Source organism: Cupressus sempervirens, chromosome 1 (assembly GCF_028749045.1).
Source record: "Cupressus sempervirens isolate cs-2001-9-10 chromosome 1, ASM2874904v1, whole genome shotgun sequence".
NCBI lineage: Eukaryota > Viridiplantae > Streptophyta > Pinopsida > Cupressales > Cupressaceae > Cupressus > Cupressus sempervirens.
In genome coordinates this window covers 11,902,773-11,919,270 of record NC_143118.1, presented here as the reverse complement: position 1 = coordinate 11,919,270, position 16,498 = coordinate 11,902,773, and the positions used below count along the sequence as shown (strand labels likewise).

Here is a 16,498-nt window from a genome sequence, read left to right as displayed (position 1 = left end):
TGGGGTTTTGGGTCAAGGTGGCAAGAGGAAACTTCTTATTGTGTACCCATTAGGTGCCACAACTGAGTATTACCATGGGAAACCATACAGTGATAGACAACTTCTTTGTGGTAGATCTTGATGACATAGAGGCCATTTTGGGCATCTAATGCATGGAAACTCTTGACAAGTACACAGAGTTTCAAACGGATTGAGTTTTCATTTGAAGTTAATGGAAAACAGGTTGTTCTGAGGGGAATGCCAAATGGTCACCTGAAGGAGATCTCAACATGGTAGATGGAGGTCATTTTCTGACATGATGACATTTTTTGGACCAGCGTTACAGGATTCTGTGAGTCTCGAGGCAAGCCAAGGAAAACGAGGCCAATGGCATCTTGCCTCGGACTCGGCTGAGTCTTGACCGAGTCTAGGCTGACTCGTTGAGTCCTGTCAGGCAAACTCGGTTGATAGTTAGCGACCAAAAAGGACAAAATAATATGTTTTTAATATATTTTTTTTGGTTTGGTATGTAAACATTCTAAAGCATAAGTTAGACCTAAAAAGGTCATTCTATCACTTGCAAACACAGAATAGAGAAAGAAGAGTTGAGGGAAGGGTATTGGGAGATAAATTAGCAAATCGGTTGGCTCTCATCTATGGTTGCTGATTGTTTGTGCCACTTTGTAGCTTGCATATAATCATTGAGAGGAGTTAAAGAAGCATTTGGAGGAGGCTTCGTCAAACTTGGGGTACATTTCCACTTCTAGAGCAAATTGAAGAGGTAAGATACATCGTTTTCTTGTTATTTTGCAATTTGTTTTTACATTGATGAACCTTTTTTTATTTGCATGTGTTTGGACTCTTTAGATTTGTTCCATTTTATGGTGATGAAAAATGTGAAGGGTAAGCAGCCCCAGTGTTTGTAAATTGGATTTTCTATATTCTAAATGCTTATTTTTTTATATTTATGGTATATATTGCAGCAGCAACATCATGTCTCAACCTGAGGGTAGTCGAACTAGGCCTAAAGTATACCCTGATGCTGACCCTGGTGCAGTAGCAAGGGATAGGGCTTGGAAACATGCTATTCTTGGGTATAAGAAAGGAGTTGTGACATGTTGGCATTGTATGACAACATATAATGGGGGAAGCATTAGTAGATTGAAATATCACCTTGCACATATACCAAAGCGTGATATCAAAAAATGTAAGGAGGTACCTCAAGATGTTATGTGTGATATGCAAGCTCTCTTAGAGGAATTTGTAGAGAAGAAAGAATTAAAAACAAAAGCAACAAGAAGAGATGGCACAATTAGCTAGAACTAGAAGTGTAGAGGGCTCTTCAAGTTATCATGGACATGGTCACCCACCAATTCTACCTACTACTGTATCTCAAACTGCAAGCATTGGGCCTCGAGTGCATAAGCAAAGATCCTCACTTGATTCCATCTTTGTTCCACGCACAACTCCAGGTGCACAACCATCACTTGCGAGCATGTCTTGGAATAAGGAGAAGCATGAACAAGCAAAGTTGGCACTTGGAGATTTCTTCTTCTACAACAACTTTCCATTTAATGTAGCAAGATACTTATAATTTTAATTTTTAATTTGTATGCCTTCCCTTGCTTGCATAATAAGTATACTTATATAAAATTAATTAAATTTGTTTTTAACTTTTAGGTCTCCTTATTGGCAAATTGCCATAGATGCTGTTACTATTTGTGGTCCGGGGTTCAAAGCTCCTAATGATGAGGAGCTAAAAGGTCCTATCTTGGCCCATTGTGTTGCTAATGTAAAAGTTGAAATTGAGGAGTAACGTAAAGTATGGGTCCCGAAGGGTTGCCCCATCATGACTGATGGTTGGACTGATAGAAGAAATAGAACATTGTGGAATTTTCTTGTCTCTTCATTAGGTAATTCAATATTGTACTTAGAAAGTTAGAATTTAGTAATTTAGTAGTAAATTGATTGATCATTGTGATTGTGCTAAATTTCTTTAGTTTTTCTTAGGTTCCATAGTGTTTTGGAAATCAATTGATGCATTGAGGAAGACCAAAAATGCTGAGTATCTCTGTGAGGTAATGGAGGAAGTGTAAAAGGAGGTGGGTGAGGAGAATGTGGTGCAGATTGTGACAGATAATGCAGTAGATTATGTTGTTGTTGGTAAACTTCTTATGGAGAGGCTCCGCCACTTGTTTTGGACCCCTTGTGCTGCCATTGCTTTGACCTCATGTTGGAGGATCTAGGTAAAATTCTTTGGATAAATAAATGTGTAGAGCAAGGAAGGAATATTTGCATGTTCATATATAATCATGCTTGGGTCCTCAACCTTATGAGGCGACATACAAAGAATAAAGAGTTGTCTCATCTAGTGGTTACTAGATTTGCAACAAATTTTTTCATGTTGAAATCTTTCCTTAACTCTAAGGCTGGTTTGAAAGGTATGTTTGTATGTGACGAGTGGACAAATTCATCATATGCAAAGCTCAATGCAGCAGCTGAGGTGGTTGATTGGGTTTTTGATGAGAGTGGCTTTTGGAAACCCGCTAAAGAGATTGTGCGGATAATTTTCCTTTTTGTGCTCATTTCCATTTCATTTTAATATTTTTGTTAAAGTTATAAACGCTTGTTTATGTTTATTGACATTGACATTGTTCATTTTAAATGGAAAACTTAAAGCTTAATGTTTTGTTTTTCACAATGATTGAAGTTCATAGAGCCTCTTATTGTTATCCTACGGATTGCTGATGGAGAGAAGCCCTTAATGGTTTATATCTATTAGGGCATGGATAGTCAAAAGAGGCAATTTGAGCTTTTTATGCAGGGAATTACGAAAAATATGGTCCCATATAGGATGTCATTGATAATCGAATGCACAATCTACTTCATAGGCCTATACATGGAGCTGCCCACTTTCTTAATCCAACATAGCAATTCAGCCCAAGTTTTAAGGTTGATGAAGAGGTGTTGATTGACCTTTATGATGTTATAGATAGAATGTCACCTGATGCAACTGTTGGAACAATTATAGTCCGTGAGATAGAGATGTATAAGAAAGCACTAGAAGATCTATTTTCACGAGACTTAATGCAAGAAAAATTAGGAAAAATTGATGCATGGTAAAAATATATGATTCCAAATTCCAAATTATATTTTATTACCACTTTAGAGTGTAGAATCTAGATTGATAAAGTCAAATTTATAGAATTGATTTAAAAGTTTCTTTTTTTAGATGTATGGTGGGAGATGTTTGGCAGTAAGTTGCCAAATCTACAGAGGATTGTAGTTCGTATCTTGAGCCAGCCATCTAGTGCTTCAGGATGTGAATGCAATTGGAGTATGTTCGAGCATATATACTTGAAGAGGCACAATATGTTGATAGTAAAAAAAAGAGTAATGTTTTTATTCACTATAACCTTCGCTTCCGCCACAAACAGATTTTGAGCACCAACAAATCTGCCATTGTATTAGAGAAGGTTGATATACAAGTAGAGTGGAACATAGAGGTTGATGATCTTGTCTTCAGTGATGAAGACTTAGAGTTGGTTGATTAGGTGGATTGAGAGGTAGAGGCGGTGGAGGCTAGAGTACGAGAAGACCCAGTGTAGGATTGTGAGGTCGAGAGTGATGGATTCGACTCTGATGATGAGGATTATGAAGATGAGGACGAGTATGAGGATTGGGAGGATGATCATGTCACTGAGGTTCAACCTCAGACACAGGGAAAGAGGATGGCTCTAGAGGCTTCCATGACCTATCTTAGGAGTACTCTTAGGAAGACGTAGGCTACTATGAACCTTCTTTTGATATATGTTTTGAACTTTTGATTCCATGGTTGCATATTCCACGGATATTGATATATTGTAGATATTTGACAATTACACTATATTTCAGATTTCTATTATGTTATCTAGTTTAACTTTATGTAATTTCTTTCAAAAATTCGCATTAATACTTATGTGATCAATGAAAAGTTGTATATGTGTGCAAAGTAGCTTCTATTTATCTCAAGTATTGTGTATTTGATGTTAATTGACTAAATGATGCATGGAAAAAACTTAAAATCCTTAAAAATCTTTGAATTTCATGGGGTTTTTGATTTATTGAGTTCTTGCCAAGTTCGAGGCTAGTAACACTGGTTTGGACAACACATTGCTTGATCTCAATATAACCTATAAAGGGGCAACAAACTTACTACTAGGGTGATGAGCTTCAGACTATATTGGGATAAGCATGGATGATCTTTGTTGACATCTCACTTGGTATACCTACCCACTGAGGCTTTGAGGACCCCATTGAGTTGGAGGAAGGAACCAAGCCTGTCAACATTACAATTGCCATCCTAAAATGTTTAAGGATGAGATAGAAAAGACGATCCACAAACTCCTCGACAAAGGATGGATCAGGCCCAATTCGAGCCCCTTCACACGGTTGGGAGTGCTGGTTAAGAAGGATGGAACCCTTCGGATGCGTGTGGACTACCGTATGTTAAACAAGATACCATAAAAAACAAGTACCCTATGCCCATGATCAACAAATAATTGGATAAGTTACACGGTGTAGCTTATTTTTCCAAAATAAATCCCTATTTTGGGTACCATCAGATTTGCATGAGGGAACAAGATGTGAAGAAGACTGCCTTCCATTATCGTTTCTGTCATTATGAGTTCTTGGTCATGCCATTTAGGTTGACCAATGCTCCATCCACTTTCTAGTCTTGCATGAACTACATATTTAATAAGCAACTACATAAATTCTTGTTGGTGTTTTTTAATGACAAACTTATTTATAGTAAGACATAGAAGGCACGTTTAAGGCATTTGGATAAAGTGCTCAGGATCATGCAGTTGTAATCATTGTTTGCCAAAAGATCCAAGTGTGAATTTGGAATGATGAAGATATTTTATCTGGGACACATCATCAGTGCCGTACGGGTTCAGGTACACCAAGAAAAGATTCCAGCCATCTTGGATTGGTTGCCTCCCAAGGCTCTCTTAGATCTATGTGGATTCTTTGGATTGTACAATTATTATAAAAGATTTGTAAATGGGTTCTCGCACCGCAGTGCACCATTGAAAGATCTGACAAGGAAAGGATCCTTCTAGTAGAATGAATAGGTACAACAAACGTTTGACAAACTGAAGAAAGCTACGAGTTCTTATCCTATTTTGGCACTGACGGATTTTACTCAACCTTTCATTTTAGAGTAATGTGTTTGGAGAAGGCATCAGGGCCTTATTAATGTAGGATTGTCACTTGATTGCGTTTGAGAGCTGAAAGCTCTTAGGAGCTAAGTGATTGTATTTCATCTATGACAAATAAATGCTCGCCATCATGCACACCCTGACAATGTTTGAGGAGTCCCTCATTAGTGCCAAATTCATCATCCATACTGACAATAATAGTTTGAGTTATTTTTTGAAGCAGAGGGAGTTAAATGAAAGGCAACATAAATAGCTAAGATAAGATAAGATAAGATAATAATATTAATGTCCAAAAAACCACAATGGGTCTATGGGATTGAGGATACAAACAAGAGAGCCGAAAAGAGTGGGAGCACCAAATGATGTTCAAGAAGAAACAATACAATAAGCAAGAGCAGAAACGCCAAGGCAAGAACTAGGGTTCCTTCCTTGGCAAAATGAAATTGATCATAGAAGGGTATAACTGCAGACGATCAACAGTCCTAGATCGTCCCTGAGAACTGCTAGAAGAGTGTCCCTGCCTGGAAAGATCGGTGCAATGTCTCATCGATCTAAAGTGAGTGATACTAGATGACCTGTTCATGCCCTGTGGTGGGGATAGCGGGGAGAAAAAGGTGGTGATGAGCTGACTGGAGGTATGACACTGAGGTAGTAGTGATTGCAAGGTATGATCGTAGATTTGGGTGGCCTCGTGGAGTTAAAGTGCAAGGCATCGCTGGTCAATGTCACTGAAGAATGCTGAAAGAGAGAATCAATCTCTGAATAGGCAATGGAATCTCCCTCTGATCTCATAGCAGACACGACAATGGAAAATAAAGTGAATCTCATTCTCAACCTTCGCCAAAGTACACAGCCGACAGATCCAATCATCTCTATCCATATGGTGGTCGGTGTGGACCCGAAGATTGTGGGAGCCAACTTTGAAGGAGCCCAGAGAGAAACACAGGGCGTGACTCCAACATTGAGATAAATAGGTAGGGCGAACAATAACCCCTTTATGGGTCTCAAGAAAATGCTCAACATAGAAGGCCATCCTCGGTTGTAATCCTCCGAGAGGATTACTCCAAGTAGTGGTAATGTGTTGTTTGTAAATATCTAGTCTGACATGCTCATTCAACTCTTGACGTGAGGGAAGGAGGTGAGATGGAGCATCTAGCGAGAACTAATAAGGAGGAAGGTGATCAATCTCAATCCCAATCGAACTCAAAAGAGAGGTAGCCTAGGTGTACCAACAGCGAGACCTAGTGCTAGTATCAAATCTCATAACTATAACAAAGGAACAGTAGGCTAGGTAAGAATATCTGTGTTGATCGACGGTTGAATCCGCAAAATCACGAAGGCGATGGAGAAACCTGATCAAATCAAATATGGCGGCAAGTTTGAAGGGGTGAGCACCAAACGTAGCTAAGATAATGCTATAAGGGGTGAGTCTGTGACATCTAATGATACATTGTAGAAGCAAGGTCTGAAAACGCTCGATAGAGGCTGAATTCGGGACAAGAAGAGAAGGTCCCCAAACCACAGAGCCATAAAGAATTGTTGGCTGAACCAAGGAGTCCAGGAGGGACAACTTTGTCGAGGAAGCCTTCCATATGCTCCTCGTCTCCAAGGCACATTTGTTGGTTGAATACTCGAAGAACACTTTTGCGTGTCAACTGTTGGACGATGAAGTGCAGGATGATAGGTGCAAAGTGGTTGACAACTTCATTTTCGACAAGGACAAAATTTATCTGTTACCCAAGTCCAAGATAAGGAGAAAATTGTAAATGAAATGTACCACTACCCCTTGGTCATGCATCCGTGGTACCTGAAGACCTACAAACAAGTGAGGGAAATGTTTTCATGAAAGGGACTCAAGAATGATGTCCTACAATATGTTCAGGAATGTGCTATTTGTCAGCTGAACAAATCCTAGCATACCCTACTAGCTAGGTTGCTTTAATCTTTGTGAATCCGTGAGCAAAAGTGGGATAACATCTCAATGGACTTCATTTCCTGGTTTCTCAAGGTGCAAGGAAAGGATTATATTCATGGTGGTCAAGCAACTGACGCAGTATGCACACTCCTTTGCTATTCCCTTTGGATATTAGGCGACAAGTGGCAAAGTGATTCTTGCATGAAGTATTTTGCCTTCATGGTCTCCCATGGAGCATAGTAAGCGATAGGGACAATCGCTTTCTCAACACATTTTTTGGCTAGTAAGAATAGAGTTATTGTGAAGTATCAACTATCACCCACAGATTAATGGACAGACAAATATTTTAAATAAGTGGTTGGATGGTTACCTCAAGAACTTCGCTTGAACACAAGGCATGGATTGAGTGGTTGCATTTGGGTGAGCATTGTTACAATATCACGTACCATGTATCAATCAAAATGTGTCGTTCAAAGCATTGTATGGTTACTAACCTCCATTATTCATGGATGTGGCATTGAGTGATAATCATGCGCTAAAGGCCAAGGATTGGCTATATGAGGGTTTAGATGTTTTGAGATCTGTCAAGGAAAATCTTCAAAGGGCCCAAAACCAACAAAAGATGTATGTTGTCGGGTACCAAATCAAGAGAAGTTTTGAAGTTGGTGATTTGATGTACCTCTAACTTCATCCTTTCAAACAATTATCTTTGAAGGTATGTGGCAAAGAAAGGATGAGGGCGCATTTCTATGGGCTCTACTGTGTGGTCTAAAGGGTGGGGGAAGTTTCCTACGAATTGGAGTTACTTGAAGGAAGTTGAATCCACAATGTCTTCCATGTATCTTGACTAAAGAAGGTTGTTGGTCAACACGTCACTGTGTCAAAGGATATGCCACCCATCAATAAAGGAAAAAGTTAGTTCTGGAGTTGGGTAAGATCGACATTAGGGAGAAGAAGCTAAGGACACACACTCTCAAGAAGTTTCTTGTGCATTGGAAAGATATGTCAATGGAAGATGCGTCGTCCGGTAATTCAAATGAATTTTAGAACAACCCAGTTTGCAATTACTTGAGGACAACCAATTTTTAGGACGAGAGCACTATAATGTCCTTGACATTAAATAAACTAAATAATAATATTTGTATTTGGGTGTCTTGATCAATTTATGCATATTGTGGGTCCATCTTTTATTTTTTGGTCGTAGCTGTTTGTTGTCATGTCGACACTTGTTGTGCACCTCCAAAGATTTCCTTTATTGGGGTATTTATGACAAATATTTAGGGTGGTTTTTGGTATGCAATTTGAATTATTTTATTGTACTATGAATTCCATTAGTTCCAGATTTTGTAACTCTGAAACGTTACATTTGTGTACATCTAACAAATCAAATTGTCGTTGGACTTGTGACACCATTGGTACTTAGTATTCATCTCTTTGGTTGTGCAATATCATTGCTTATCCTTTAATTTTCCATTCACAAGCTCCGTAACCACCATACGACCTTGCAACCCTCGTCCAACACCCTCTCTCTACACCTTAACAGTTCAAAAGGTTCGTTTTGTCTAAACCTTTTTGTAATAGTCGTTAAAAGATAAATGGTTTTGTAGTTGAATTTAGATATATTGGTGTATTTTGTCTAAAGGAAGGGGGGGGGGGTATCCTTTTGGAACAATCTTTTTGTACAGTATTTATAGTCTTTGAACTTGCGTCCAGGCATTAATGAAATGAAGAAGATATTTATAATCCATGCGTTATCAATATTTTCTTCTAATTACCATTCAACTTTGAGTCTATGTAATTATTTGTTAATATCCATCTTGTACAATAGATTATGTTTATGAATTTTTTTGGAACTGTGTTTTTCGTAAATTAATCATACAAGAAGAAAGGAGTCATCTCTTTATCTTTAACCTAGGAATTATTCATGGGTATGGATAATCAAGCTTTACCTTGATTGTTTGTATTCATTTTTTAAAGATTTGATTCTCTGCTTTTACTTTCATTGTTATGAATAAATGTTAATTTTCCCTTTTTTGTTTTCTGGTTAAAAGAAAACCCTTCATTTTAAACATTGCATATCTCGTTAAGAGGGAGTTGTACCTCCAAAATGAAGATGTTGTTGTCGGGAAATGGGTAGTTAGACAGTTGGTCTACCCGAGGGAGTTAAATGGGTGCGAGGTGAACCATCGCACCTGTGTAACACCCTCAGGCAGACCAACTGTCTAATACCCATTTTCCCGACAACATACACAAGTTGTCAATCCATTGACAACTTATCCAACAGTTAGTGCCACTTGTTCTTCCTCTTGGGCATCTTGAGTCATTTTATGTGTTTGTTTTCGAAGGACAAATCTATTCACTAATAGGTTAAATGAATAGAATCCAACACACTTATTGCATGGTTGATGGAACTTGATTGTTGGTTACTTGAATGTTGTTTTTTTGATAAATGCCACTAAATGGATTGATTAATCGATGAATGAATTGTTTGTATGATGATGATTTCCCTTGCTTTCAGCTCGTTTCTTATATTTTTTCATCCACGAGGTCATGACTCTTCATGATCAGCCTTCACTAACTAAATATATTTAATCGCATTCCTTCACTAACACCATTTAGCATCTCTTCATTATTCTGTTGTGCACTAGTTGATAATATAAAAATACTTATCGATTAAGATATAGAGTATGTGCAAGTTGGGTATAAACAATCTATATTTGATGAATTGGGATTATATCAATAAGGATTTTTCTTACAGTTACTCTTATATTTATGTTAGGTTGACATGTATATTGTTATGTAGATGATTTTATAAGATATGTTTACTTGATTCATCTTGTCCTAAATCAAGGTTCATCAAATCATCTTTGGAGTGGAATGGTGGGCCTAGAAGAAAATTTTGGTTTTGGAAACGGATTAAGAAGCATGGTAGGTATGGAAGTGGGGTGGTCTTGGAATTTTAGGATTTTCCAAAGGATTTTACATTGTTGGGGAGTTTAGTGAGGTTTGGGTTTTCCATTTAGTGTTGTTATCCTTACCATGGCTAGGAGTCTGTTGTTGCTCTTTGTCAAAACTTTATTTCCAAAGGATAGTAAAATCTTTGCCATTGCCATATCTATGTTTCATTTGTTTTTAGTGAAAGTTCTTTGTGTGTCCAAAGGATTTTGGAATCTCCACCCTTAGCACAATGGTGACCTCCTTTCCTTAGTTAATATCCTTTAGTAATGCAAAGTATATGGGGTGACAAATCATCATGATGAAGGAATCCATGACTATTCCAATGTCCTTATTTCTTCCTTAGCCATATTTCTCTATCACTTTGCTTAAGTTGTGAAGTCATGACAGTTCTTTGCATTCCACACTTGCTTTTCCAATCCCTTGATCCTTTCTTGACTTATTCCAAAAGTTCCAAAAATCTCATCCAAAACCCATTGAACTTTATATCCCCCATTGTTTTATCGATTCCAAAAGAGAACTTGGGTATGTAGATGACTCTCCATTTGCTTTATTTCTTTCACATTTTGTTCTAAGCAGGTTTTGAGTTATAACTAGCTTATTTTCTGCATTGCAAGATGCAATCCAATTTCCTAAATGTATAGATAAAATGCGTTATCTTGACAAGATCACTCTAAACAGATAGATGCAACACCACACTAACCTAAACTAACCTAAGGGGACAAAAGAGAGAAGGGGGGTTCTCGTCTATTCTGCACACACATCTCTAGAAGACACATCTGTTTCTGTCTCTTTATTTTTATAACGAGTTGCCCCTATCTTTGACAAATGAGAGGAGCTCATATTATAAACTTTCTCATCAACCCTTTCTTGATCCCTCACAACATCAAGACATTCTAGCTTATTTGGACAAGGAATAACGCCTTTTCTAGCTTGGTGAAGGACATGGGCTCTTATCCTTGTGTAACTTTCGTGCCTTGCCATTCAACAAATCTTACTCTGCATTGTGGTTGTTCCACCTATACCTTTTTACCCCAGGATATGATCACAATACTTACCCTAATTAGATCACCTTATACTTTGCCCTAAATTTACAAATTCAAAGGGAAAAGAGGAATATCTAGATATATAATCCTCACTCAAGAATAAGATGAGATATGCTTTTTTTGGCAATCTACAACCAAGTTAGAAAATAATGTAGATATAATTCATGAGTTACATTTGTCTCTAGGGTTCAGAAATACACACACACACACACATATGCACGATAAATCTAAATGATTATGTGGGGGTTCAACCATAACTAGGGTTGAGATCCCAAACATGATAAGGTGCCCTAAATATCCCCAACCCTAGGCCTAAGGGTGGAAACTTTGCCCCCCTTGACCTTACGTGGTCCTTGACCTTTCTCTCAAGGTGGTGTGCCCGGTGAGGCCTGCACACCATTCCCCTCTATCATGCCATTCTCCTCTCCTCTTATGATTAAGGATCCCCTCTACTCTTTCTCAAGAATTGATTAATATGGGATTCGTATAGGAGACTACAATAAGGTGCCCTTAAAATGACCCTTGACCCTAGGCCCAAGAGCTGAAAGTCTGCTCCTGCTGGCCTCATGTGGTGGTGCACCTAGTGAGATATGCTTTGATGTTCCCCCTCCTTGCACTCCCTTTACTCATCATGATTGATTATTGCAAACAAAAATTCACAATCAACATTCTGAGAAAATAATGTACAAATGCATTATGTAGTGCACAAGGACTTTAATACAAGTATTGTAATTGTCTTTTAACCAATGAAAAATTCATTTGTGTAGGAACTTTGAGAGGGTGCCAGTAAATTGCCCAGCCCAACTAAGCTCTAGAGCATGTAGCATTCACATCATGGCAACTTGTTCTTGTCCCACAAGTAGCAGGAATGTCCAACTATGACCAATTCCATCCCTTGGGGCATCCCACAAGTGACAAGAATGTCCAGCTATGACCATTCCATCGTTGGGGCATCCCACAAGTGATAGGAATGTCCAACTACGACCATTCCATCCCTTTGGGGAATCAATTTACCTCTTGGTCCACATGAGGCAAGATCGTGCAACTACGGCCAATTTCATCCCTTGGGCTGGCATACTTGGTTCAGGGGAGCTGGTAAACTACATATCCCTATTTTACTTCCTCCACCTTGTGTGGTATACGTCATCATGATAAATGCATAATCATATCATCTATATTACAATGTACATAAAGCATAATAAATGCATAAAATATCACCCAAATTGCATACTATCACATATATCAAGCATAGTTATACTCTTTCATGCATACCATTTTTCAATTAAAATTTCTGCCATAGGATGATGTATATCTGAATCTGATTCCCTGTAATTAAAATACACTCAGATAAATTTTCTTACATCAGATTTGCCCTTGGTTGAACTTTTGATATATTAGTGAATGACGATTAAATGATGGTTGATTCAATGATTGGCGAGTGATTAATGAATAATGCTGATTTGATTTCTTGAGGGATTAACGATTAATGGATGAATGAAGGATTTTTTTTGATGGATTCATGAGTAAAGTTTCATAAGTGACTTTTGAATGATTGGAATGATCTTTCTGATTCTCTTCTATACTTCAGTGGTGAAAGGGCCACCTCCTTCTATAAGGCTTGATTCACTTCCCTCCATCACAGCCTTTAATCTGGGCATATTGATGCGTACGCCTTGTGAAACTTGGAATGAATTTTATCAAGGAAGGTATTTACAGAAGCTCTTATGGATAGCCCTACGAGCTCATCAGATGCTATCTTCATTTAATATCATTATACTGTTATAGTTGAATGCATTTGTCCTATTTTTAGACAATAAAAGTCGTAAATTTATATTTGTCTGCACCTCTTTTGATATTCCACATTGGGATTATATTTGTATATTGGAAGTTGGAGAACATCAATCAAGCATATAATTATGTTCATGGGGCTATCTTTTTTCATTATCATTGCAGTTTTACTCATGGTAGCATTCTGCTGATGCAATTGAGGTCAACCTTTTGGCTTTATCATTTTCTAAATCTTTTTGGACATTTCAAAAGCCTTTGCTTGGTATCATTAAAAGTTTCAATCAGGGATATGATTATTAATTTGAATTTCATTTGTGGAATTAATGAGTAATGAATTTCCATTTTCATTATCAAGTTAGGTGAACTGAAGTTAGGAGAGTTGCTTGATACACCACCTCCTGGTCTCGATGAAGCCATTGCTATTTCAAAGGTAATCAAAGACAGTATTTAATTCTTATTGACTTTATTGTATTTTTAGGCTTTTGATAATGTGTGTAAGTCCTTTTACTACAAGAGTGGACAAGTCTTCGCCAATATGGTGGCTGTGATTTTTCATATATGCATAACTTATCACATTTTTGAAATCTTTACCAGGTAATGCAATTTATTCAAGCACCAGAATACAGCATGTTTACCCGAGTTGTATTTGATACCGCACCAACTGTAAGTGTTGAGTTTCAGCTGTTTGTTCTTCCCCTTGTTTCCCACAAATGACTTGTATTAAATGGAGTTATTCTGTAATGCGGTATAGCTTTACTTTGTAATTTTCCTTTGATAGGGACATACACTTCGGCTCTTGTCTCTACCAGACTTCTTGGATGCTTCTATAGGGAAAATCCTAAAGGTATTGCAACATGACTAAAATTTTGGTTGCTGCAATTTCGCTTTTTTCAAATTGTTCTCATCAGTATTGAGATTTTGTTGTAGTTGTAATGCAGCTAATGAGTCTATCCCCATTTTTATTAGTTTAAGATAAAATTGAGAGAATCGTAACTTTATATCATGTAGGGAGTCTGATTTATTTTTTCTCTAATCTTTTTTATGGGGCATTACAGCCATAAAATCCTCAAAACATCAATCAAAATGGCAGGTTGTATCTGTTACATGCCTTTTATAATGTAATATGAGGCCCTTTCGTGTATTTTTTTAATTTTGTCTTTTCTATTTTGCTTGATGATGGAACAAGATATAGAATAGAGAAGTGCAGAAATATATATTGCAAAGAGAAGATTTACAACAGCAGATAATAAATGACTATAACTTGCAATTTTCAAAGCTCAAAACCACCGCAAGCTTAAGGTACAGAGTAGATATGAAATACCCAAATGCTCAAAACTGATTACAAATGTTGAATGAACATACCTATTTGCTGGAAATGATAAATAATATATTGCTGCAGTAATAACCAGCAAATACATTTGTCCAGAAATCCTGGTACTTCACCAAATGACTCCATATTGGTATGGCTGGGCATAGAAATGTCAAACAGAAAGCAATGAACTATAAGAATGCAGATTTGACCCCTCCAAATCCAAATGCCTGCCTAAGAACCCTCATGCCTGAGTCTTAGCAATGATATCGCTGTATGAAGTGGTACAACCAACATAAGGGAGGTATGGTCAGCATAAGGGAGGTACGACCAGGAAAAAAACAATGGAAGCTCCTTTGAATCTCCTAAAATGTCCTTTGCAAATCAGATATTCATTAAACCCTACAAAACTGAAAGGAACTGCTCCAATGTGCTCAGCTATGATCTTTAAATGAAATCACCAAGTTATTCTCCAATTTATGCCTCTCAATAAATTGGAAAATGTTGCCTGCAAAGGTTTCTGTCCTCACAAACCACAAGATATCTCCTTCCAAAAAAATAACAATATATAATTTCCAAACTCAACATATCCCCAATTGCGAGTCCCCATTCCTCTTTTACAGCTTTTGAGAGCTATTTGGGGAAAAAATCGGTTTTGCTTTTCCAGATGGCTTTTCAAAAAAACAACATTTTTCCTTTTTCATAGTTGTTATTAAAAAATACTCTCCTTGTTAATTTTATTCAAAAAACACGTTTTGCTATATTTTTGGAAATGTGCTTTTTTCTGCTTTTTCCTTTGTTTTCTATTTTAAAAAAGTCACTTTCTTTTTAATCTCCCAATGTAGGATTAAATAATAAATTCATCTTTAATTTATAATCGGCCTTTAGAGTCCATCAAATAAATTAAATAAATGATCAAGTCAATTTTTTAATTAATTAAGATTTATTTTATTTATAATGTCATGTCCCCACTCTAGCTCAGTGTAACAGAGACATGTGAGTCAGCTTATTATGGGGTCTTGTAGGCTGATAGGGTTGGATAGAGACCCAGTATGCTTATTCAGTGTTGGGGACTTGGTTTTCTGGTGGGTATTGATCAGTTGGGTGACGTTTCTTGTTTTTAGGAGGTAGTTCCTACATTTATGGGGTTCATTCCTACTTTTTAGGAGGTATGATCATGCCCAGGGCTGGGTTTCCATGAGATGACCCTTTGGGTTCAGTTTTAGAGGGATAGGGCTTGTTTCCTAAATTTTAGGAGCATCCCTAGATTTTAGGGATGAGACTGCCAGTGGATCCTTGATTTCCGACTTCAGTCACAGACAGGTGACAGGATGATTTTATGGTTTGTGATGTCAGTTGGGCAGTTTATGGCTATTTGGGTTATATTTTTAATATTTCTTAAGTTAGCGTTTAATATTTAAATAAGGCTAAGTTAATAGCCATTTTGTAGTAATAAGGGAATTTTGGCCTCATCTGGATGCGTATCCCATGTTATGATAGCTCGTTGGAAAGATCTTCCTCTTTGGTCTCAGGGCAATTCGGTGAGCGGATTTATTACTATGGTGGAAAAGGTCATTTTCTAGTGACATGGTCACTTTAAAATAAGATTTAATTCATTTTTATAGCCAACGCCAATTGGGGGGTCACTTTAGGGTTCGAATTGCTTTGCAAGAGGTTATAAGGAGATGGGCGCCATTTCTCATGATTATGCATATTTTTCAAACACTTCTTTTCAGATTTGCTCTGCTTGAGCGATTTGCATTTTGGGACGCAAACCCGAGGGTAATTGCTGGCTGGGACGTAAGCCTCAGCAGCATTGGGTATTGGTTTGTCAGTAGTTTCAACAGTATTTAGGAGGAAGGTAGATGCCACTTCAGCTTGGGCCTACAGTTTGTTTTGTTGGGCATGTTCTTTGGCGTATGGGAGGTGAATTCTAGCAGCCGTACACTGCCATTTCTTGCAGCCGTACTTGCAACCGTACTCTGTCATTCGCAGCACTTGGATACATAGAAAAATCGATTACTCAGCAGCAGAATCTTGCATCTTATCAGCCCGTTTTCATCAGCCAGTTGTGGCGTCATTGTTAGAGGAAATGTATTGGATCTTTTATTTGGCTCTTTAATTCAGAGATCTGCCTGGTACGATTTGTATCAACTCTGACTTTACTGCATATTGTTATTTATTTTCAGACTCTTTTCTTGCCATTTGTTACTTCTCATTTCTATGTGTAATAATCATCAAAAACACAAAAACAAACAAACTCTTCTGCATTTCCATCTAGTTCTACAAGAAAACATTAATA

At 37.5% G+C, this 16,498-nt stretch overlaps 1 protein-coding gene across 2 annotated transcripts in view; it reads left to right on the top strand.

Annotated features, from left to right (window-relative positions):
* LOC149575908 (ATPase GET3B-like) overlaps positions 1-16,498 on the top strand; it is a 149,152-nt gene that overhangs the window by 52,413 nt on the left and 80,241 nt on the right. For both annotated transcript variants that reach the window (XM_089815953.1, XM_089815950.1), the window contains exons 5-7: positions 13,243-13,317; positions 13,482-13,550; positions 13,666-13,731. In XM_089815953.1, the coding sequence (XP_089672079.1) occupies positions 13,243-13,317; positions 13,482-13,550; positions 13,666-13,731 (210 nt within the window). The remainder of the gene's footprint in view (positions 1-13,242; positions 13,318-13,481; positions 13,551-13,665; positions 13,732-16,498) is intronic.